This window comes from Gallinula chloropus, assembly GCF_964237585.1.
Source record: "Gallinula chloropus genome assembly, chromosome: 3".
NCBI lineage: Eukaryota > Metazoa > Chordata > Aves > Gruiformes > Rallidae > Gallinula > Gallinula chloropus.
Window position 1 is genome coordinate 98,300,434 of NC_140087.1, and position 24,596 is coordinate 98,325,029.

The window sequence follows — 24,596 nt, forward strand, 5'->3', positions numbered from 1 at the left end:
TAATTCTGTTCACCACAACTCTACTACATGTTACAAGAAGTATTTCTTTAGAAGAAACTTACAGATTTGTGGAGCTTTACCGTGGCCAGACAGAAAAGTTGCCCAAATTTAGATTAATTTCTCCACGATTTCTAGCAACTATTTGTTGCAAACAAAGTCAGTCTAACACCTGAGATAACTGATGCTGTTACTTCAAACTATCAACATCTTCCTCCCCCAAAATGTTAGATCTTAATGCCTTAGTAGTATACAGTTGTCTCAACTCCAAAACAAATATTTTTTCATCTGGAAACAGTCAGAATCTACAGCAGAGATTTTTTTTTAAAGTCATGCTTTAAAATACTTATAAAGGCAACCTTTGCAAAATGGGTCACTACCCATGTCCATTTACAATATTAAAAAATAATTACTGCAAACTAAGATGGTCATCTGTAAATAGCTACTTTATGTTAAAATGCAACCAAACATGTAATGCATCATAGAATGCAATGGTTTAAAGAATGCACTTAGCACTATAAAAATGAAAAACCTAAGAAAGTATTCAATTAAGAGCAACTTTCATTACAATAATAGATTCTGAATGCTGGAAAGATAATGTGTGTGATCATAAGACTGAAATATCTTAGGTTCCTAGACAAAGTGAGATCAGACCAAGTTGCTCAGGGATTTATGCAGTTGGGTCGTGATAAACTCCAACCTATGCCACTGCTCGTCTGTGAAAAAGGTTTTGTGATATCCAGTCAGAACCGCTCATTTAAATTCACATCAACTGCCTCTCATATTCTGCTATACTATGCCATATTTTTAGAAACTGAAGAATAATAAATGAATAATACTCTGCATTCATATGACTTCAAATGATACTTTAAAATCAAGCCTAGCCTCATACATTAAACCTGGAGCCTTTAGCATCACTTACATAAGAAATTGGCTTACAGAACTTTGAACTCACCTTAATTAAAAACAGAATACTTAACATTTTGGAAAAGATTTTTGATAAGATCTACAATGAGCTGATCTACATGAATACCTACAACTTCTGTCATAAACATGCAAGGAGAAAACTGATCTGGGCACAAGTTAGTTCTCCTCAAAAGTGAGATCTCTTCCTTAAACAAATAGAATGGCTCTGAGAATGTTAAGGTATTTGTTACAGGAATGTCATCACCAAAGAGATACTGTGTGAAGAGAGGGTTCAAGTCCTGCCAATTCTAGAGAAAACAGTAATAGCTGTGTAGTCATTTCCCCAGTTTGGTGCCCTGTGTCTTTCCCCACTAAGGCTGTGTCTGCACCCGTGTAAACAGATCCAAACAGGAGCAGCCTCATTGTAAATTTACATTGCCAGGAAACTGAGGCAAACTTATATACATGTGATGATTTAATATCTAGCTGGTAAGTAGTAGTGCAGGTAATGCTATTATCTCTCATAGATGCAAACTTGTAATGCCACATTGCCATGTTGTGCTAACAGAAAACAGGAATCAAAAAAAGTTTGGTTTAAACTTTCGAATGTGATAAAAAATAATGGCACACAATGTACATACAGTATTAAGAAATGCATGATCTAGATGAAAAATTTAGGAGTTATCATCTAACTACTCTAATTTCTTTCTAATATGTTGTGAACTAAAGTCACCTCTACAAATGTGGAGGCTGTTTCTTAGAAGATTGTGCTGACCATTTCTGCTCACATTAAAATGTTATGCTGCAAAATAGCTTGCAGTAGTACATTGGCCAGAAGAGACCTTGACTATTTGAACAGAATATTTATTGCAAACTATTCCATTATTAATTTGCAGATCAACTACTATTCCATGTAATAATTGTTTTTCCATTCCTCACTTTTACAGGATCTACCTTAAAGGACTTACTGGGACAGCGGGCAAAATAAGTAGTATAAGCCAACCAGGAAATGATTTTAGCACAAAGGATGCAGACAATGACAAATGTATTTGCAAATGTTCACAAATGCTAACAGGAGGTAGGAATGTTTTTGGTTGGGGTTTGTTTTTTTTTTTTTGTTTCTCAGTCTTCCTATTTTTATTGGCACTGAAATTGTCTATGGCATAAATAGTGATAACTTTGACTTCATAAATTTTGACTATTGAAACACAAGCTTGATGACTCCAAAAGAAACATTTTATCATTTGACAAAGGTTAGTTTCAGTAAAACAAGAGAAGTGAAAACTAGAAGCAAAAAGTCTCTAAAGTTGGGGTACAAGAAAGTATGAAATTGTGGAACCAAAGACAGCAGATACTTCTTCCAAGCAATTAGATAACATTCAGAGACTAAAACCCTTAACTCCCCGCTCAAAACCTGTTTTAGAGATGCAGTTTGTCAGTGAAATAGCTCAAATCCTTATAGGCACAAAACCCTTTCCCAGAAAGGGAAAACCCCCCAAAAGCTACTGTATACTGCTCATGTCACAGAAGGATACAAGTGAATTCCATATTTCAGGATCATTATGAAGTGGCAAAGATACACCACATATATGAGATATTTACACTTTTCTAATGATTGTTCACTAGTTATTGAGGTTTTAGTTGGTATTTTTATCTTGAACCGGAAAAGCCATTCCATAATTTGTCAATCTAGAATTCCACATTCTGAAATGTAAACAACTGCTTTGTAAATTGAATTCTCTTCCTGCTATTTCTTAAGCAATGGTTTGTTTCGCTGTAGCATGTTACAAGACAAAAGACAGCTTCAGTTTTTTCCAAAAGGATTGCTGAATTACTGCCCTACAGAACACATTATCAAAATCATAACAGATGTATAAAAATATTATCTTATTAGTAAAAATTTTTCCTTATGACCCACTAATAGGCCAGAAGCATAAGGAGCATAAGGATACAAAGTCTCCTTTTCCTTCTTACCAGGTTTCAGTGCAGAAGTTTTGAACTGATCCACAGAGAACTGAAAGAGTAACTAAATCCTCTAACTAAATAATGAAGAAAGGAGTTCAAATCTCAGAAGAATTGGGAATTTGTTAAAGAGCAGACAAAATCCAAAGATGACTCAATACCGTAGTTCAAGTTCTGCCCTCAGACTGTTAACAATAATGTTTGAAATCAATAAATTAAGATTGATTGAACACCTTCCCTTCTCAATTTTAAACTACAATGTATTACATGAGCTCTAAGAATATGTACTTAATAATTAAATACATTTAATTTCTGAGTTTGAGGCAAATATTTTATACTGACACTTCCAAATCATAAGAATGAAGAACTGGCTTTAGCTTTCTTTCTCATTTCAGGACAACAAAGTGCCCTTATACACTATTTTGAAAATTACTTCTGCTGATGTTTTCTTTCTTTGCTGTTTTGCAGGATGGTGGTTTGATGCATGTGGTCCTTCTAACCTCAATGGAATGTATTACCCATTACGACAGAACAACAACAAGTTCAACGGTATCAAGTGGTACTACTGGAAAGGCTCGGGATACTCTCTCAAAGCCACAACTATGATGATTCGACCAGCAGATTTCTAAATGCTTTTGCATTATGTGAATTATGTATTGTATAGTTTTCAAAGACTTAATTTGCCCAGCATATAAACACACATCTGCAACTTGTCTCATTTTCAAGCCCAGAAAACATGCGCTAGTCTTCTGAGGGGATCAGTTCAGTACAATTCCTGAATTGCAATAGTCTTGCTCAGCTAAAGCTCATGCTGTTCAACCAGACTCAAAGTCTAAAGCCTGACCTAACTGATTTGGCCAAACAACTGAATAAAAAGAACATCCAAGAAACTGTCACACAAATTAAGGACTGTGCTTTACTGATTGTTTATGTTATGTATGTGTTAGTAAATAACTGGAACTGTGAAAAATACCTAAAATAGTTTTAGAAATATGCATTTCGCCTCATCACTGAACTTCAAACATTACTCTAATATAAACCGCTTAAGTAGATCTAGAACTATTTATCTTTGTGTCATGTTTGCCTTTTATGTACATAAAAAAATACTGTCCTGTAATTAGCTCAATACTGTAGTTAAAGAATACATTCTTTCCCCCCATAGTCTCTTAAACAACTTCTTACAGTTTTTCAGGGATTTTCTTTCTGATAGCCTGTATTACTTTATTTAACAGAGGACAAATAACATTTAAGTACTTTGCATTTATTCTTGGGAAATACCATGTACAAAAATCACCATTTCTTTCTGTTTGTACTTATTACAGTCACAATAATCCCTGCAAATTACAATATAATATGTATTTCTTTATATTTTTTATGAAGATTGCACTTTTTTCTTTCCTTGTCATTTACCTGTAAATGATCAATATTTTATAAACCGAGACAACGGCATTAACACCAGATGTCCAGTTGTCTATGACAATCAGTTATCACCTGGTGCTGTAATACATCTATATTTTTTGTAAAAATAACCTTATCTGAAAAGCATATGCATGTTCTTTGATACAGTTAAATTTATGCTCATGATTCAAGACACAAATCACTACATTTTAGAAATAGGGAAAACCAAATCTGATAGTTACCTAAGGTCATATACATACATCGGGGGCTTTTTCAGTAAGGTTAGGACTTCTTCCTAGAAATTCTTTGTAGGTAGGACCTCACCTTATGCCACAATGTGAATAAACTACTCTACTGGATGATTTTTGCTTTCTAAAAATTTTATTACTATGTGCTTTAAAATGGTGTACTGTCTACTGCAGTGTGGATTGAGAAGATATTTCTTCATAAATGACGCAAAAGAATTTTGTGGTTATATTTCCCCAAATTAACCTTAGTTTTTAATTCTTATGCTTAGTCTTTGTTTTAAATTATTAATTTTATAAAATTTAAATTTCAGTAGATGACTGAGTTAATTGTAAGGCAAGAACACATCTCATACACACAATTCTTCTAGAGGCTTATTTAACAAAAGGTGTTCTATCTTAAAAACAGTAAATGATTTTGAGAAAGATGGAAGAAAAATCTTGTACTGACAGTCATTAAGGCTGCTGTCAGAGAACCCAGCCATGCACATTACCACCATTCTTCACTAAAAGCACGTGTCAGCATTACTAGAGGGTAGCAGCAACCAAAAATACTTCTAATATTACTTCATGGTGTGATTTTAAATAAACCTAACAAAGCTAAATGAAGTCATCTGAAGAGTTGTATAAAATAATCTTAATGCTCTTCAATTGGCTGTTTAATATTTTGTTAAAATCAATATTTAATATTAATCTCTCCCAGCACATTGTAAGTATATATACTTATCCCTCCAGCCACCCCAAAAAACCCACAAAAAACTTCACAAAATTTATTTCATGAAAAGAAATGTCAAGAAATTTCTTAAAAAGCAAGTCTAGAAGATGACAACCAAGCTAGTAAAGGAGATAGACATACAAAGAAGCACATGACGTACCAAGACAGGCCAAAAGAGATGGCCTTTTCTTAGCATGGAGAATACAAGGTGAAGGGGAGACCTTGCTGTTGTCTACAACTGCATGATGAAAGGCACAGAGAAGACAGAGCCAGAACCTTCTTGGAGGAGCACCACAATGCAGCAAGACAGGGACAAGAGGCAGCAAACACAAGTTGGAATTGGGGAAACTGGATTTTCTTTTAAATTTTATTTATTGCAATGACAGTGGACTGGACAAGCCCCTTGGAACTGTGTGTTTAACTAGACAACCTTCAGAGGTCCTTTTTAATCTAAAATATTTTATGATACTATGAAATTTAATAGAAATGCTGAGTCTAGATTACAGTATTTCCCTCTTCACTGTATTTATTTAGACAACTAAAGACAATATTCCCAATATTTGAGATAGTAAGCATATCCAGCACACTAACCTAAAAAAAAAAAGCTTCTTACAAACCATGAATGAAATTTGGCATGGTATGAATGCTCATACTGGCAAAGGAAAATAGCACTAGCTTCTAATTGATATCAACATTCTTGATTTTAGTAAGAAAACACCAATGACGAGTATCTAAATATTGCATGGCTAGTTTTGATTTGCTGGAAAGGAAGTCTTTATGAAGCTTAAAGCTTTTTGATGACTATTCTGGGAAAGTGATTGAAGGTTAGATATTAGGAAAACGTTCTTCAATATGAGGATGGTAAATCACTGGAACAGGTTGCCCAGAGATGTTCTGGAGGTCCCAGCCCTGGAGATATTCAAGGTCAGGCTAGATGGGGCTCTAAGACACCTGATCTAGTGAAGATGTCCCTGCTTACTGAAGGGGGTTTGGATTAGATGACCTCCAAAAGTCCTTTCCAAGCTTACACAGTCTATGATTGTGTGATTCTGTACTGATGTAGACACTGGATGAACCAATTGTTATTAATGAGACTTTTTTTAATGGGACAATTTATCAACAGGAATGTAAAATTTTAGAGTGAATATATTTTTATATTACATTTTTATCTAAATGAGATTGCATGTCTTAAAGTACAAACACCAAAGTGATGTGAGAGCAGGACATTTCCAAGAGATGCAGTAATAAAAGAAAGATGGCTTTTTGGACTAGGTACAAACAATTATAACAGCAAGATACCCCCTTCTTTTAATTCCTTCCTGTTATCAAATAAACTGAATAAAACTAGAATGCACTTCCATTTTCTCTAAATACTTCCTCAAAAGCAGAAGAGAAATAACAAGCAAAGAAAAGGAATATAAACACCCTTCATGCTAAAATAGTAATTGTATCTTTAAAATAAGACATCTGTTTAAGTAGGAAACCAGAATGGCTCAAGAAGGGAATGACTGGAAAGGCGGTGGAAATGCCACCTTGAAAACAGACTTCATTCCTCTACAAGAGAGGCATACTGCAAACAGAAGCAATTCAGGTTTTCAGCTGCAACAAAACCTCCCTCAGTTTTAGCTTCTCACCGTCTCTCAAACTCTCTTTACTTCTGCTTTATGAATAAAACCGGTAACTAGAATCTAAAAAACAATCCCAGCAGGAATTACTTCCAAAGAATACCATGAAAGGGATTAACAAGTACATTACCAGTAACAACAAAGGTAGCCTGAGAAGAAACAGAAAACACAAACCAGCTCAATCTGAACTACTGTGGGTTTTTTCATACAAATACAGAAAAGGGGGGAAAAAAAGAAGTTGCTTGCTTATTTTTCACATTAAGTTTTTTGATTTTGAATATATTTGCTATATAAGAAAATCCACTTTCACCTTTTAGAAAAAAATTCCACATTATAATGCAAGATTAATTTCTTTGGGTTAATTTCAGTGTAACATTTTGAGAACATGCAACTTATGAAATAAATTCTTCATCTCCAACTTATAAATTTACATAAATTATAGATTTAGAATGTTAAAAACAAGTTCTTAACATTTCATAATATTATAGTAAAAATAAAGTTCAAACACTATTAAATTATCTTTCTTCAAAGTCCATATGAAATTTTGAGAAACAAGTAGCAGGTAATAATACATTTAACTAGTTGCACAATGTCAGAGAAATTGTGAAACCTATTTTTTGGCAAAACTATTAGAGTGATTGACTAGTAACCTTCCAGAACTCTACTTGTTTTAAAAACAAAATAAAATTACTTTTTAATCAATTGCAGCACATGGAATGTGGATACATTTGGGTGTACACAGATACACATTGCCTCCATATACATACTTTTGCACCAGTTCAAAATTCAGTACTTGAGAATGATCATTAAAGGTTGGAAAAATGCTTCATTTTACCTACTTAACAGTTTTAGAAGCCCACAGTAATTTCCTGTTGCCAAAGAAATTTCTGGACTGAAAATACTGACTCCATGACCTGACACATCTATCCATTAGGCAGTAACATGCATCTACAGTTTATATGCAAGCATGAATAGAAATTAAATAAGCCACAAATAAATTTAAGGACATTTAGACTTAAATAAGAAGCTACCTTCTTCAGATGTTAATTGGTAGAACATTCTTTTGTATTTTCCATGTATGCCAAAGTTTTTGCATGAGCATCAAGAAGTAGAGTGCTAAGCAGAAAATAACTCCTTAAATTATTTGCTTTAAAAAAATATTTTTGCTAGTTGGCCTCTGGTTCACAGATCCCATGTAGAGGGCCAATAATTTTCCAGATAAACTAAAGAAAGTTCATGAGCTTAAAGGGCCATTAAACTTACAGGAGCTGCAGGGAAGCTGGATGAAAGCTCATATGGTTCCTCTGAGATCCAATGGCCGTATTCCAAAGACCACAGAACCTAAAATAAATTAAGTGGTAAGTAGAACTCATACAATTTCTAAAATAGCAAGCTCTTTGAATGTGTGATCAGCAAGGACAGTGCTGGTTTGAGGATTCATTCACCTAAGCCAAGTGATTCTCTGAAAAAACAAGCAATCAGAAAGGTACAAATTTCACAGCCAAAGCAAACCATTAAAATACCAAAGTCACATTTCTTTGCATAGCTATGATAAAATTTAAAACCTTGTGAGGATATTAGAAGAGTCAACTTTCTGCATCACGATACAGAAGACTAAAGATCTGAAAAGGGAAGTCATAGTGTATCAGTTCTGTTCTACTAGTTCTGTTCATTACTGAACTTCAGGATGTTCCTGCTGGCTCACTTCCCCAGGCTGTCAGGGTCCCTCTGAATAGGAAAACTCATCTGGTGTATCAAACACTCCTCATAGTTTTGTAACATCTGCAGACTTGCTGATGGTGCACTCTGTCCTGTCATTGAGATCATAAATGAAGATGCTGAACAATATTGGACCAGTATCAACCCCTACTACTGACTAGATTTATCAAACTATTGTATATAATCAAAATGACATATGTGAATCAGCCTGCAAAGAAGAATGGTCTGTTCAATTCTCTTCAGCAAACTGCACGTTCTAGATCATAAAAAAGGATTGCTAACAGTGCAGAGTACTGATTGTCTGGAAAATACATGATCATACATGTTCAACAGAGCTCTGAAATACTGACACTCTGTTCAGGGACAATTTTGTCTACATAGGGACTACTCATGCTTACATATTGAAAATTGAGGATATATTAAAATTTTCTCCTGGCTATCATAGAATATTTTCTATTAATGAGCAAATTAACATAGTAGTTGAAATCTTATGGCATTCTAGGTATCTTTTATGCACTACTTGAAGTAGCTGTATTTTCAATTTCTGTAATAGACACTTTTTAAATCTTAAATTTTCCCCCAAATATTCTATCCAGTGTTTTTTCCTGGGTTGATTTTCTAAACCATTCTTCAGAACAACTTTTAGGTTATAGCTAGTTGAGTATACTATTACAGGGCTCACAAAGGTTTTCCAGAGAATATTTCTCAAGTGATAAAAGCATTGTCTTTATATGAAAATGGAAAAAGACTGAAGTTTCTATCGTGGCTCTGACCTTGAGTCGTATAAAGGGTGTTTTCTTACTAATCTCTATATAATCTAAATTCTGAAGCACACTCTGATGGAAGGGGAATTTATTTTCCTCATTGGTTTCATTAATAAGAGATAAGCCATAAAGCTTCTCATATAAAGGAAAGACAGGTAAGTTCTTTGCCAAGTTTATCCTCACAATTCAACAACTTGCCCCTTCTGAGCTTTGCGACATCGTTCCTGTAGATGCCATTTGGTATGTCTTGAATACAAGTCAAAAAACCAGGTAGCCACTAGTGAGAGACAGCATGATTTATAAACCCACAGTGATCCCCCAATACCCTGCTGATCCCACAGTACAATTAAGTGAACAAGAAGTGTACCTATACCCCCAAAATGTATAAATGATATTTATCAGAAAGTAAATCCCTGTGTTTAGGATATTCCAGCTCTGGCAGTCACATTTTCCCTAAATAGTTCTCTGGCCATTTCAAATAGATGATGTCTGTTTCTAACTGTTGGTACAGCCATGCACCATTAAACTGTTGTCATTATTCACCTTAGAACAAGCCGAATTTCATCAGTGCATGAAATTATTCCCATGCTTGATTCACAATTAACTGAATTTTTTTTTATTCTCTTGGAAGATACTATACAAATCCATATATTTTTAGTTTAATTTAAATTATAAAACATTACCTCATAAAATTTGGGAAGCAGTGCTATGAGATGTTTGTTCTCCTTCAATGAAAAATTGGCATAATAGATATCAAGCATGATAAAATTATCCTTTACAGCTCAGTAACTAAACAAGATTCTAATCAGAACTTACTGATTATACACTAGTAATGTAAAACTTACAAAATGGCCTAATTGTATGTAAGAAACTAACTTTCTGTAAATTGCTTTTTCCTCCAAATCTGTTGCTACAAGAAATAAATTACAAACTGGATTTAGAAACTAACTTTGTTAACAAAACCCAAGTTTTATAGTCTTTAGTCCAAAGTAGCTTGTGGTTAATAACTTTCAGGGGAATCACCGATATTGTATAAAAAAAAGATCTACAAAACGATCTAATGCTTTGTGTGATGTGGCAAGTGATGTTTTACTTGGGAGAGGAGGTGTCCAATTTTGCAGGCCATTAGAAGTCAACAGGTTTTTTTCATTGTTGATAATTAAAAGCAACACGTCTTCAAACATATTGTGAAACTTTATTACAAAAATCCAAAGAATATTTATGTTTACTCTTTGAACACGCATAATATTTGAAAATGCAACATCTGTATAAAAAGAGAAAAAAATTTCTGTACTCATGATATCATGCCAAGTCTAAAGTGAGTTAAGCACAGTCAAAAATGAAGGAATTTTAAAAAATATTCAAAACATAATGTGCTGCTCTGTCTAGCCAAGAAAATTGTAGTAACGTCTTAAAAACAGTTAAGACTGCAACTTAGGATTTTAAGTTATATATTTTAAGGTGGTACCTGTGTATATTTTTTACTATTACCTTTTATAATTTACAAGAAGAGTAATGACATCTGTTATTTTTATGCTCATATAACTGTATATATTTATTGCAAATAAAAGAAGCTTGTTAATCCAAGCCATTTCTCTTTTAATCACTGTATAAATCAACTATAACCGAACTAAGAGATTTTTAACTTCTAATACAATTCTTAAAGGCATGCTACATGAAAATAATTTCTTTGTAAATCATCTTGAGCAGGAACAGATGTATCATGCTGTATAATGTGTACATCATATGTCCTTATAGCACCAAAAAGATGTTTGCATCAAGAGTAACTTGCAAACAAGCCAAACAGATTAAGACATAAACCCAACAGATTAATTATGATTAAGTAACCCCATTTCATGTTCCAGGCCAATTTTACAGTAACAACCTCTAACAATCCTTGTAGTATTTAGAGAATTTTGTTTAGAAATTAATTCTGTTTATCTTAACAAAAGATGGATTAATGCTTGGTTCCATGGTTCTGGAATTGAGTACAAAGGCACCATATCTACTTTCCTAGATAAAAAGAAATTTAGATACAGAGTTCATGAACAGGTCCTGCGGTAAATAGTTTGGTCACCACCCACTGAAGCATTCAGTTTTCATGAGCACAAAGAAAAGAGCTCTTTATTCTAAGTGTCTCAAAGTTTACTTCTGATTTTGGCAGAGACAAATTAAACTAGCATGTTTTCATAGCAACACTAAAAAAAGTGCTTCAAATTCATGTGGCACAAAACATGTTATGATTTGCAGTATTATTGTAAACTACTTTTTCTTGTAAGTCAATAGTATCTTTATATTAAACCGTTCCTTAGAATGTAGAAAAGAACTAAAAAAAGCTAAAATAATATAAATATTTTATATTCTGAGTAAGAAGAAATAGCTATCTAGAAGTTTTCAGATGTGCATTTACAGAAGATTTAGCTTAAAATGTAATGATAAAGCAGTACAGTATGGATAAATGATGAATGCTGGATATAGGAATATCAGAAGCTAGGAAAATTCAGCTGAAAACATTGAGATATTAAAAATGTATCAGATTGTACTAGAATGCAGCCTTGCTGGTCTTGGAGGATCCAAGAAATGAGTAAATGGGAGAGGAGAGTAGGAAAAGCATACTTTTTTCTGTGGATATCTTACAGCCTTATTTGCTTTGGATTCTAGAATAAAGTTGATCAATCTTCTGTTGCTTCATCACCAAGTATGGACTATTTCATCTAAGTCAGGAGCATGCAACCTGTAAGGCATGGAGCTCCAACAAGTGTTCTTCAGGTTATACAGCTGTAAGGTTAGCCTCGGTGCAAAGCTTTGCATTGGATATCCAGATCAGCTATGTTCTTTTATTCACACCATATAGGAAAATTTATGTCAAACATCAAGTTCTCAAGGGTCTGAACACACTGTTTGACTAGTCATTATTTAAGGCTTTTTATCCATCCAGCTAGCAAACTGAATGATCCTATGGTGTTTGTACTTGAATAACTCGTCTTGAAACATGTAAACAGAGTGCTATGAAGATTAAATGCCTAACAGTAGATTTTATATTTTTTCAACATCCATCTCTAAAAAGATTATTTTAAGTTTTTCTCAGAAGAAGAAAAAATATTGCAGGCCAAATTCTCTCTCCATGTTACAAGTCAAAAGGCAGAGGTAAATTATATTTCAGCTTCTTTAAATGTTGAGGTGTATCTTCCAAAAGACAATCACCACCGCTCAAAATAAATACCTTTTTGAAAAAGTACTACTGATTTCTACTAATTTTAATTATCCAATTTTAAAGTATTTTAGCAATGCAAGTACTTATGGTAGGATTGACTACGGTATAGAAAGTAATTTAAAGGATTCATTATTGTAGCATTAATTAAAGGAAAAGGTTTGGGGATTTTTTTTTCTGAAATTAAATTCTTCTGACTAATGTTCTACAGAATTTCTCATGATATTTAAGTAAGGCTCAAGCTTTATCTTCTCTACTTAAAGTATTCAGTTAGAGGATTTGGGTAAAAACTGTGTGATAGGATGCATAAATTTAACCAGATTAGAGATTTATGGACAAAATAGTACCCAGCCTCATTGAAAGATTAAAAAAGTTATTAAAAAAAAAGAGCAATATACACAGATAAGCAGATACCAAAAGACTGAACAAAGTTTTGATTTGGTGAACTGAACTCTGAAGTTTTTGTCTACTTCCTTCTCATGTGGTTCTCATAGTAACTTTAGCAGCTCAATAAAATGAGTGAAGACAGCTTCATCATTTGATCCAATAATACAAGAACAAACTAATCCTTGGGACAATTTAATTTAACTTACTTGTATTATATGAATAATGTCTAATGAGTTTAAAAGGAAGACTTCAAGGCAGCAGGAGAAAATTTGGCATTGCTACTAGTCAGTACAGGTCTATGAAAAGCATATGTTGATATGGTCACCATGGACCAGTTCATAGAAGCACAGTCCATTAAATGGGCAATGAAATTCCATAACAGCAATTCACAGAATACTGATTATCCAAATACTGCCTTAGGTACAAAGCTAGGAAACAATTTTACTGGACTATTTTGTAGTAGTTCTGTACAACTTTAGCTATCTTAGTAATTATTTGAAGCTTTTTCCTAAAGGAAGTATACAGCTTTGACTGCCTTGTTATAAGAAAGTGATTTATAGAAAATATGTTGTTGCTTTTTAAAAATTCCACACAAAGCTAAGTGTGGGACACACATTTCAATCTATGTCATTCATAGATGTATAGAATCGTGAGTTGAGGCTGGAATGGACCTGTGAAGATTGTCTTGGTCAAGCTCCCTGCTCAGATTTGTTCTTAATGCAGCCAAAGATGCTTTTTTGCCACAAAGGCACCTTACTGGATCATTAAGGTACAGAGATGCAAATCCCTTTATTCCATGGGAAATTAATCACCAAGAACTTCTTAAAAATACACCAACAGCTTCTTTCAGGTATCTACATGTGTTCCATGTAGGAGAAGTTTCACACTGGTAAATACCAGACAAGTATACAAAGACACAAACATTATTATCACGGAATCACAGAATTGTAGGGGTTGGAAGGGACCTATATGGTTGATATTTCACCTATACAAAATACGTTTAATTTATTCTCTAGTAAATTTTAAAATTGTTTCTTACCCATTCATAAGAAACAATCCAACATCCACGAGCAATTCCCAGAAGAACATTCAAGGTACGACGAGAACTCCCTGTAACTACATGACTTGTTGTTTCACATACATCATCTGAGAACAAAAAGTCTCCAAGTTCATTCACCACCTGAATTACTGTATTTTGTTTCCTAAAAAGAAAAGGGAAAAAACCCCATACAATGTTGAATGAATGTGCTTAGTAATAAAACCACATGTGTACAACTCAAACTAACCTCATTTCTTTCCTCACTAATAATTTCTTATCCTTTTCTCACTGAGGCTCTACCCATTTGCTAGCCCTAAATTTGTTAGCCTCCCCAGAGTCCAAACAGACCCTTTTCTGTCACCACACACTCATATCTACTTGCACATCAAAGCTCTTTTGTTCCCCACATCTATCTTGTCTGTTTAAATAGAAGCTTTTGAGTCAGGAATTATCTAACATTGTTTGTATACAATGCCTAGTACAACAGAGCCTCATTCATGGTTGCTTTTGTAGTACTATCAAAAAGGCATTACCAGGAAATGTAAACATTTAGACACAGCACTCAAGGACTGCATTAAGAAGTACCAGATTTTTCAGCATCTGAAGAAAATACTATGTCTAAATTTGGAGGCAAGTCCTAATGTCCTGGCTTGCTACCTATAATCTGAGCCAATGTTTCAATTAAGAATTTACTTATACTTAATTTTAATTAAATATAAAATCCAGAATGGCCAGCTATAACTGGAATTCTAATTTGAGTTCTCTACATAGCTACACTTAAGTACATAAATATATAATGGTGAAAACGTTGAGATCTTGGTATCATTAGAGAAAAGGTGTTCCATGAATACTATTTACTGTTCTTATTACAAATCATTATTATGAATGTCCATTAAAGATCTGCAAATGGAAGCCCAGTTCCAGTGGCCTCTCTGCTCCCCTCCACTGTCCATGGCATGCTACACGAGATAAAACAATTAAGCACAACATCAAACACAGTCACATCAATCACAATGGTGAGTCCCTCAGGTAAAACACTTAAGTTAATCACTGAAATAATGCCAGCACACTAAGAACATCTCCAGAAGCTTTCATTCTTACTACATTTCACTCCATGGGCAGTAATTCAATTATAGCTCCTCAAATACCCAGATAAAGCAGACAATACTTAGAGCAAATCTAACAAAGCCTGCAAAACATTTTCATGGAGAATGCAACAATCTTCTGTGATTCAGAAAAACAGGTAGCTGCTGGCAGTAAACCAGTGAGCAGCATTTAATATAATCTCAAAACCCGATGCCATAAAACCACTGAATTCATGTTCTTGAAATTTAAATCCTAATGAACCACTCCTGAAGCTACAGCTACTGGGTAGAGTAGAACTGCCTTTTGTCCATTGGGTTGCACACTTCAGAGGACAGTTTTCTGTTCTTCAGTTCTCTCAGAAGTAGCCCCTTTCCCTTCATCCATTTATGGGTTCATAAATGCCTACAATGCTAGACAGCCAAAAGCACAATCTTGATGAAGTTCTGAAGAAATTGACATCACTTGTCTTTTTTATTTAATGAAACAGTAATTGGCTAGTGGGAAAAATCAACACACAAGCAACATAAAAGAAATAATGTATACATGACCTCTTTCAAGAAAAGGACTTTTTCTTCATCTCTGCCAGGATTTGTTCTCTTTTAGACATATCACAGCCTCTGTTTTCCACTGTTCTCCTATCTGCACTGTAGCTATTATTTTACCTCCCCCACAGCGATCCTGTAAAATGCACTTGCAAAGTGCACTTGCAAAGTGCATTTTACAGCCTTGGTATTACTGGTGTCCAGTCACATTAAATACAAGTAAAGTATTAATTCCATTTTATGGTTCTGACATATATTAGTATACTTGTTAATAGCTACTGACAACCATTTATAAGGAACTTCTAAAAGGATAGCCACTAAGTACCCCTTCTGAGTACTTAGATCTATGTAACTGTCAAGATTTAATTACTTCCAACCTGAAACAGATTTGTGGGTAGTAAAAATAACTTGACTTTTGAAAAAGAATTAAAAAAAATTGTAAGCAAGTGTAGTATAAAATATGGAATTTGTTTTTGTTGGATGTTCTTTATGCTGTAAGATTTTTAAGAGAATGATAAGAGCATGCCAGAAAATTATTAACTCTCCCCCAAAATATGCAGTGGCAGCTGCCTCTTATGTTTTGAAACTAAGTGGCTAAAAAGTCTACAACTGATATTTTTCAGCACTATTTATATGAAAGAAAACATTTTGAATTGATGTTTCTGGTTGTGACTTTTAAGTAGAATAATTGTAACGTATGGAGAAAAAGTCAAGTCTTGGGCTGAAAGTCTAAACTGTTAACTATGTAAAATTCCATGCAATGCTTCTTACAAAAAATTCAAGACTTGCTTGAGATTTTAGTTTCATTACTCTGAAGTCCCTTTGAGCTCACCTATGGAACAACTACTTAAGTCTGCACTTTAGCAACACAAACATACACGCGAACTGTAGATAGCAACAACATATACATGTATGTATGTGTTTGTAGCTAGAATATGAATGAAATATTTACCACATGGCTCAGAGATAAATTTCGTTTTGTATAGGCATAAAAAGATTATGAACAGAGTCAAATGTTTAATACTTACTCAGAAGACATACTCGTCATAACTAGTGTCCTTGTTGGCTAGAGATGCGAAAAAAACAAGAAAAAATCAGAAATCTAGGAAGTTTTACCCTTTGAAATAAACCTTCAATAAAAACTTCAATTAAAAGGACTAAACTATTTCACAATTACAGTATCATCTGCAAAAGTGCCTGTACTAATTAATACATATACTAGAAATATTTAACTTTGAGGACGAGGAAGGAAACCCCTCCAGCACATTGGATAGCAAAGCATCTAATAAAACAGGAGACAGGAATGTTAAGTTTTCATTAGTAAAAACAAAAAGCAAAGGATTCCCAGACTGGGATGCCACAGAAACAAGGCTATTATTTTCCTTCTGATGGAAGGTGGAAAGGAAAGGAAAAGGCAGCTTACCTTCAACAAAGAAAAGCTATCATTTAAAATTACGCCAGTTTCTTCCGAAAGAAAGGCAGAAACTAGCTTGAGATGCTGCAGAAACCTGAGTATATTTACTATAAAGTGTAATTTTTAATAATTTTCTTTTGGGGGATTTTTTTGGGCACAACTTCAGTATTTTAAGTCCAGGTTTTTAAGTAAAAGTTCTGGAGACCTGTGACTAGCGGTGTTCCCCAGGGCTCGGTGTCAGGTCCAGTCCTGTTTAATATCTTCATTGACAACCTTGATGAGGGAATAGCATCCACCCTCAGCAAGTGTCAATGATACAGAGCTGGGAGGAGTGGCTGACACGCAGGAAACAGTGCGCTGCCATCCAGAGAGACCTGGACAGGCTGGAGAGCTGGGCAGGGAAAAACCAGATGAAGTTCAACAAAAGCAAGTGTAAATAAAGTCTTGCACCTGGGAAGGAACAACCGTTGGTATCAGTACAGGCTGGCGGATGACCTGCTGGAGAAGAGCTCAGTGGAGAAGGACCTGGGGGTCCTGATTGATGACAGGTTGGCCATGAGCCAGCAGTGTGCCCTGGTGGCTAAGAGAGTCAATGGGATCCTGGGGTGCATCAGGAGGAGTGTGGCCAGCAGGTCGAAGGAGGTGATCCTCCCACTCTACTCTGCCCTGCTCATGCCCCACCTGGAGTATTGTGTCCAGTTCTGGGCTCCTTGGTATAAAAAGGACAGGGATCTCCTGGAGAGAGTCCAGAGAAGGGCCACGAAGATGATTAAGGGCCTGGAGCATCTCCCCTATGAGGAGACGCTGAATAAGCTGGGGCTGTTCAGTCTTGAGAAGAGAAGACTAAGGAGGGATCTAATTAATGCCTATAAGTATCTTAAGCATGGAATGCAGGGGGAATTGGTCAGCCCCTTTTCAGTGATCTGTGGGGATAGGACAAGGGGCAATGGCTACAAGTTGGAACACAGGAAGTTCCGCACCAACATGCGGAAGAACTTTTTCCCAGTGAGGGTGACAGAGCCCTGGGACAGGCTGCCCAGGGAGGTGGTGGAGTCTCCTTCTCTGGAGATATTAAAGATTTGTCTGGATGCCTATCTGTGCAGTATGAGCTAGGGAGTTGCTTTGGCAGGGGGGTTGGACCCAATGATCTCTCGAGGTCCCTTCCAACCCCTACTATTCTGTTTTTTTTTTTTTTCTTTAACTCCTAAATCTTGTCTAGTGAATAAAGTCATTTGAATAACATACCACAACACAAACATTCCCCTCCCCCTTCTCTTGCAATACCTTCCATACCTTATGTGCAACTTTAAATAAGCTTTTTAAGAATTAGTATTATAGAAGTCAGAAGAACTACCCTTTGATCATCAGCAATGACTATGAAAGCCTCCAGGACACACATAGGTAGGCCAGAACATGAATTTTTGCAGTATCAGGGAAATATATAACTGAACGTGACATGACATGGTAATCAAAACGATTTGAAAATCTTAGCTAAGAATTACTTGTAGGTACAGGAACATGTGCCAGGATGCACACATAAATATTTTAATTTTGTGGAAAAAGCAGACGACTGACTTTTTCACAATGATTTCAAACAACTTATAATGTTCAAAATCAGTATATGATTTTCAAATTATTTCTCTAGATAACTACTGCTCCACAAGAAATAATCGTGCCATTCCTGCCCCCCCCCCCCATTACTACAACCACAAGCAGTAAGCTCCTCAAGTCTGCTAAAATTGTTTCCTTTGAGTAATGTATTGAGATGAGACCACAAGAATATTTTGAACTGGACTGTATCTAGGAACACAGGCCAGGTCTGAAGGTCAGCTCGTTTTACCCAGTAATGAATCACAGAAGAGAGAACATACTTTCAGGCAACTCCATTTGTCCTCTTGTATCTCTACAGAGCTAGTCTCCAGTAAGCATTCAAACAATTTGTCACATTTAAGAATGAAGTTCCTTGGAATTATCTCTGTAGACTCATAATGTGGATCATGACATGAACAGTCTTTTCATAAACCACAATTAAAGAACACAGAAAAGCTAGACATTAAAGTTAATATAAGAAGTAGTCTTTTCAATATAAACATGGTAATTTCATTCCGTGGTTGGGTAAATTTGAAAAACACAAATCCCAGATATTATCTTAAGTCTTCAGAAACAACAACATGAAGCATATTCATTAATTTTTGTAAATTAATTATAAACATGTACTCATTTTGTAAGCTATAAAATACTTGAGAACTGAAAATATATACAATGTGAAAATGAATCAATAATAGAATAAAACTTCAAATGAGGAAATGATGGCACTTTCACATTGAAATATTTGAGGTAAATTCTGTGCAGTATTTTTGAAATGTAAGTTTCCAAATTCTAACTTATTGACAGCAATAATTACTGATGATGCCTTAGCCCACTGCTAGCCTGACAGATGAGGAGAACACACGCTTATCCGTAATCAAAATTGGTTGCATTCTTAGCCAAAAGATGTTCTACTGCACTTTTAACTCTGAATAAGCAGTCACATTTTATTGCTCTTGGAAGTTCTAAGAACTTCACAGCTTCAATTTCATGTTTGATTTTTGTATGTAAAGAGTTTGAGCAAAACAGCAACAATGCAACAAGATACGTAATATATCTTTCATAACATTAATACAATTAATATTAAACATATAAACTCAAAAGGAGGACATACTGCATACATAATATATGTTGCTAGATTTGCATGAACTCCTGAACATGAAAGGATCCTGGGATGTGACAGCCTGGAAAGGCACAAAACATGTCTTAAAAGCAAGGGTTTACTCTTGTCTGTCTAATCTTTCTGGGCTGAAAACCTCATCTATGTCAAATATGTAGACTTCAGCATCATCATGATGTTCTCCTGTATCTGAAGGCAGACTGCACTGCCATCAGAATGAAGATGTTTGGCTAAAAGTTTGGAGTTACATCCAAAGAAAAGGATTGCACTGGGATCATGGGGCCCTGCTACTAGCTCCAAAGCCAGATTCTGATGTGCCTATTTGGAATGTGCAGAAAACAATTTTTATTTAAATGAAATGTCATGGCAGCATTACTCATCAGTCCACTGTTTTGCCAAACTTGGGTTAAGAAAAAAACCGGACATTCCTATAAGCCAAGCCAGAGCAGCTTCAGATCCTACAGCGGCTTCTTCAGCTTCAGAGCAGAAATGTTTATAACAGTTCCTTAATACCTTACCTCTAGGGAAGTGAAAATACTGGATTCTCACAAATTGGGAAACCTGCAGCCTGTCCTGACACTACCCTTCAAAATCACGTTTTGAATTGAGCTTTTATGCTACAATACATAGTGATTCAATGAAATGCAAGATGGTAGAGTGAGTATTCTGAGCAAGTGTTCTGTCACTGCACTTCAAAGTAATTCAAAGACTCAAGACTGCAGAAGGATGCATACAAAAGGTAGAAAATGGAATTTTATTCCCAACTATTATTTTGTTTTCACTCAGAACTGCATATTTTTGCAAGTTAGAGGTCATTTTCTAAGCAGACAACTCTTTATTTTATTGCTTCAGTAAGACAAGCAGTCCTCTTTAATTACAGTTACCAAGCAGAAAACTTAGCCAAACTATGTTTTAATTTTCAGTTGTACATTTTTCAAGTTAATTGCTTCTCCCCTCCCTTGCTATGCAATTTTTCTTCTATGCTCTTTGTGTCTGTTTTATTTCACATGTTGCTTTTATTGCAGAATTTTTTTTGGAGTTAGCATTTTCTTTTCTGAGCAGCAAAAAGACATCTGGTGAGCATCATTATGAGTTCTAATGCACATTTGTAGCAGGATTATTATTAATAAAACACTAGAAAAGGTGGTATTAAGTTAACCGGTCCTTCTATGTATCATTAATCTCTGAATCCTGAAGAGCTACATATCTGTCCTGTAGATGAGAGCACACTTCTTTCTGAATTATTTTTTTGAGGTCTAGAATACAGGCTACATTACGAACAACATGCTTCAGCTTTCCTTTATATATTTGTTAGGAGCACAGTTGCATTAAGTTTTTCTATAGAGTCTGCCAACAACAAGATTTTTCCAAGTCATCTGATATATGAAACACGCATTTCAGTAGCTGAAAGGAAATAGTATTTGTAAATCTTTCCAGTACTTAAAAGACAATGTGACACTTCCTATACGCTAACTGACCTACACCACAAAAGAGGCATTCAACCTCAAAATGTATGCTTGTTTGCTTCCAAGGTTGAGCAGGTTGTTTCTTGGAGTTAAGTAATGAAAGTCATGTTTTGTACAACTTCTTGTCAAGAAAGTGAACTCAAATTTTATTTTCTTAAGAATGTCATGAGATCTTTTTCAGAATTGACAAATAAATTAAACTATGACCACAAAATATGTTTTCCAGGTCAATTCTCAAGAAAAGCGCAGTAATGTTAAGAATTGACTTGATAGGAATAATTTTATATTTGTGACTAGTAAATTCCTGCCTGAGTATTTAGATCTCATTTTGTCTTTGGGTCAAGAGCCTAGGCCTTAGATGTATTTTTATGAAAGTATTTTAACCAATAAATACCACTTTTGAATTGTATATTACTTAGTGCCAGTGTTGCCCTTATGCCTTAAAGCTGATTTGAGTTCTGAAAGAAAGACGCATGCTGTGATGGAGTAAAAGATGAACTTCACCTTCAGGACTAAGTAGTTCTAAGTAGTCTGGCCAATTTACTGGGGATAAAGCAATTTGGGGGGGGCTAAAGGGAGACAGGAGAAAGCAGTGCATGCATGTGCAAACAAAATACAAAGAAGAACACAAGATTATTATGCTGTTTATCTCTTCCAATCACTTTTTGGTCTTGGTATTGTAGGTTCCTCAGATGGTTCTGACATTTGTTCAGAACTCATATACTCAATTTTCATCTTCAGAACTGTATTTCAGAAGCAACAATCTTCAGTCCAACTAGTATGTGAGCCAAAGAGCCATGTGTAGCATGGGAATCATGTTAATTTCACTCTGCTTTTATCTAGGAAGGTTGTAATGAGGATCCAAAACTTTAAGGCTGTTTTTAGAAGCAATCTATAAATTATGCTACATTAATTTAATCTATTCAAGTAATTGTGGCTCACAGCTGAAAATAATTAGTAACTGTAATGACTTATTGCTATTCAGTAGTTTTAAACAGCAGTTATTCAAAGTTGTAATTTATTTTCTGGATGGCCTTTCTCCTCTTATCAGTCGTTATCAGATACCAATATTTTTCCAGTTTCCTCTGGCTGTAAACTCAATTTTGACTGTAATTTCCTGACCAAATATAGTACCTCTGCTTTGATTCTAGGGAGATGTGAAAAATGAACCCATCCTAACTAAATGAATACTATCAGGGCAAAAGGTGAAAAAACAAAGCAGGCTATAAGACAGAACAACAAGATGACATGACAGGTGCCTGGGCCTCAGCTTTCCTTCACTGACAAAGATAAGAAAAAATGAGAAACCCTGTAATCACAGACCTAGGACCCCCTAGAGCTTCCACTGGCAAGATTAAGGCTGATGAATAGCTTCAGACTTTTCAGACTAGCAGTGTCACAGTTTACAACTTACCATCATTTTGCATTTTCCACATGCAATCATAATGGCTAAAACTTTATATTTAAAAAAAAATCAACGCTGGGGGATACTAAACTCTGCTGCATTCTGCAGCTTCAAAGGGCAGGTTTATCTGGCTGCAATCATTAACAAAAGTAGAGACTGACTTTTTTCTCGTAGGACAGGGAAAGATTAAGGACATAGCAGAGGCTCTTTACCCCCTCTCCACTCTCCCCTTCCCGCCCTGTCCTGTTTGACAAAAATTTCCATGTCCAGCAAGATGACACTAAACTAGGAGGAAGTGTTGATCTGCCTGAGGGTAGGGAGGCTCTTCAGAGGGATCTAACAGGCTGCACCAATGGGCTGAGACCAATGGGATAAAGTTTAACAAGGCCAAGTGTAGAGTAGTGCACATGGGACATAACAACCCCATGCAGTGCTACAGGCTTGGGGGAGACTGGCTGGAGAGCTGTCAGGCAGAGAAGGACCTGGGGGTGTTGGTTGACTGCAGGCTGAATATGAGCCAGCAGTGTGCCCAGGCAGCCAAGAAGGCCAATGGCATCCTGGCCTGTATCAGAAACAGTGTGACCAGTAGGTCTAGGGAGGTAATTGTGCCCCTGTACTTGGCATTGGTGAGGCCACACCTCGAGTACTGTGTCGAGTTCTGGGCTCCCCACCATAAGAAGGACATTGAGGTCCTTGAGCAAGTGCAGAGAAGGGCAACCAGGCTGGTGAAAGGGCTGGAGGGAAAATCCTATGAGGAGCGGCTGAGGGAGCTGAGGATGTTTAGCTTGGAGAAAAGGAGGCTGAAGGGGGACCTTATCACCACCTACAACTACCTGAAGGGAGGTTGTAGAGACGTCTCTTCAGCCAGGGGACAGGAGATGGGACAAGGGGAAATGGCATGAAGCTGTGCCAGGGCAGGTTTAGATTAGATGTTAGAAAAAATTTTTTTACTGAAAGAGTTGTCAGTGCCTGGAACAGGCTGCCCAGGGATGTGGTTGAGTCACATTCCCTGGATGTGTTCAAAAAAAGGGTTGATGAGGTACTTAGGGATATGGTTTAGCTTAGGATGGGAATGGTTGGACTTGATGATCTTCAAAGGTCTCTTCCAACCTTGTGTTTCTGTGATTCTGTGACATGAAAAAAGCCAGCAAGCATGATTAACATTTTTGAAAGCAGAGGCAGCAGTGATTCTCACTCTGATGGGGAGCCCAATCCTTTCCAACAGGTACAAATTATGGCTTGGATCTCCAGTCAGCATCACTTAGGAAAAGCAGCAGCCCAGTTCTGAACTGCCTTTTACAAGGAAAGTCTCATCTCTAGACCATATAGTGTAAAACCTGAGGAGACACAGAGGGAGACACTGCCAATCTGATAGAAATGAACCTCAAGAAGTGGGATGCTAAGCAGAGGAGAAAACTACTTCATAGTTTAGATGCTAACAGCAAATGAAAAGCTTGGGTGAAGGAAGGACACTCGTGCTCAAAAAGTCAAAATCACAGAAGAAAGAGGGGCAATTGTGAGGGAACACTATGTTATGGAAAAAACTCACACATGCAAGCAGAAACATTTTAAATGCCATACTAAGGCATAAACTAATTCTGTCGTCAGCACCAAATAATGGCCAACATGTACTCATCTTCTCAAATGATTTGTGAGAAAGACAGGCATAGTTAATTTCTGCTGAAATTAAACAACATGAACTTCCCCCTCCACTTCCCAGTTTCACCGAGGTTATCAGAAATAATTTTTTCCCCTTCTGTGAATAATTTCAACAAAAAATTAAACATGATGTAGAAGTGAATCCATTTAATATGTTCAGACATTAAAAACTGTTTTATGCTTTCATAATGGTCAAATGAAGCAAACAATCTCTTTTGACAGCTGACCAAATAAAAGCGCCTCATAAAGCTTCAGCTGAGATACCCTATGCCCTACCTGTGAAAGAAAAAACAAGCCACAAGGGTAGTGGGAAACAGTAGAGTAGCTTCAGTGAAATTAATGCTTTGAT

General features: G+C 35.7%; 2 protein-coding genes across 4 annotated transcripts in view; one reads left to right on the forward strand and one right to left on the reverse strand.

Moving 5' to 3' along the window:
* The window catches only part of ANGPT2 (angiopoietin 2), a gene marked incomplete at both ends in the record, with an annotated part of 41,806 nt that extends 38,312 nt beyond the window's left edge, over positions 1–3,494 (forward strand). For all 3 annotated transcript variants that reach the window (XM_084262509.1, XM_084262510.1, XM_084262511.1), the window contains 2 exons: positions 1,851–1,981; positions 3,334–3,494. In XM_084262509.1, coding sequence (XP_084118635.1) covers positions 1,851–1,981; positions 3,334–3,494 — 292 coding nt within the window. The remainder of the gene's footprint in view (positions 1–1,850; positions 1,982–3,333) is intronic.
* Positions 1–24,596, reverse strand: part of MCPH1 (microcephalin 1) — a 127,487-nt gene that overhangs the window by 72,450 nt on the left and 30,441 nt on the right. The window contains exons 10-12 of the mRNA XM_084262508.1: positions 16,625–16,662; positions 13,969–14,131; positions 8,112–8,189 (exon numbers count right to left, since the gene is read on the reverse strand). Coding sequence (XP_084118634.1) covers positions 8,112–8,189; positions 13,969–14,131; positions 16,625–16,662 — 279 coding nt within the window. The remainder of the gene's footprint in view (positions 1–8,111; positions 8,190–13,968; positions 14,132–16,624; positions 16,663–24,596) is intronic.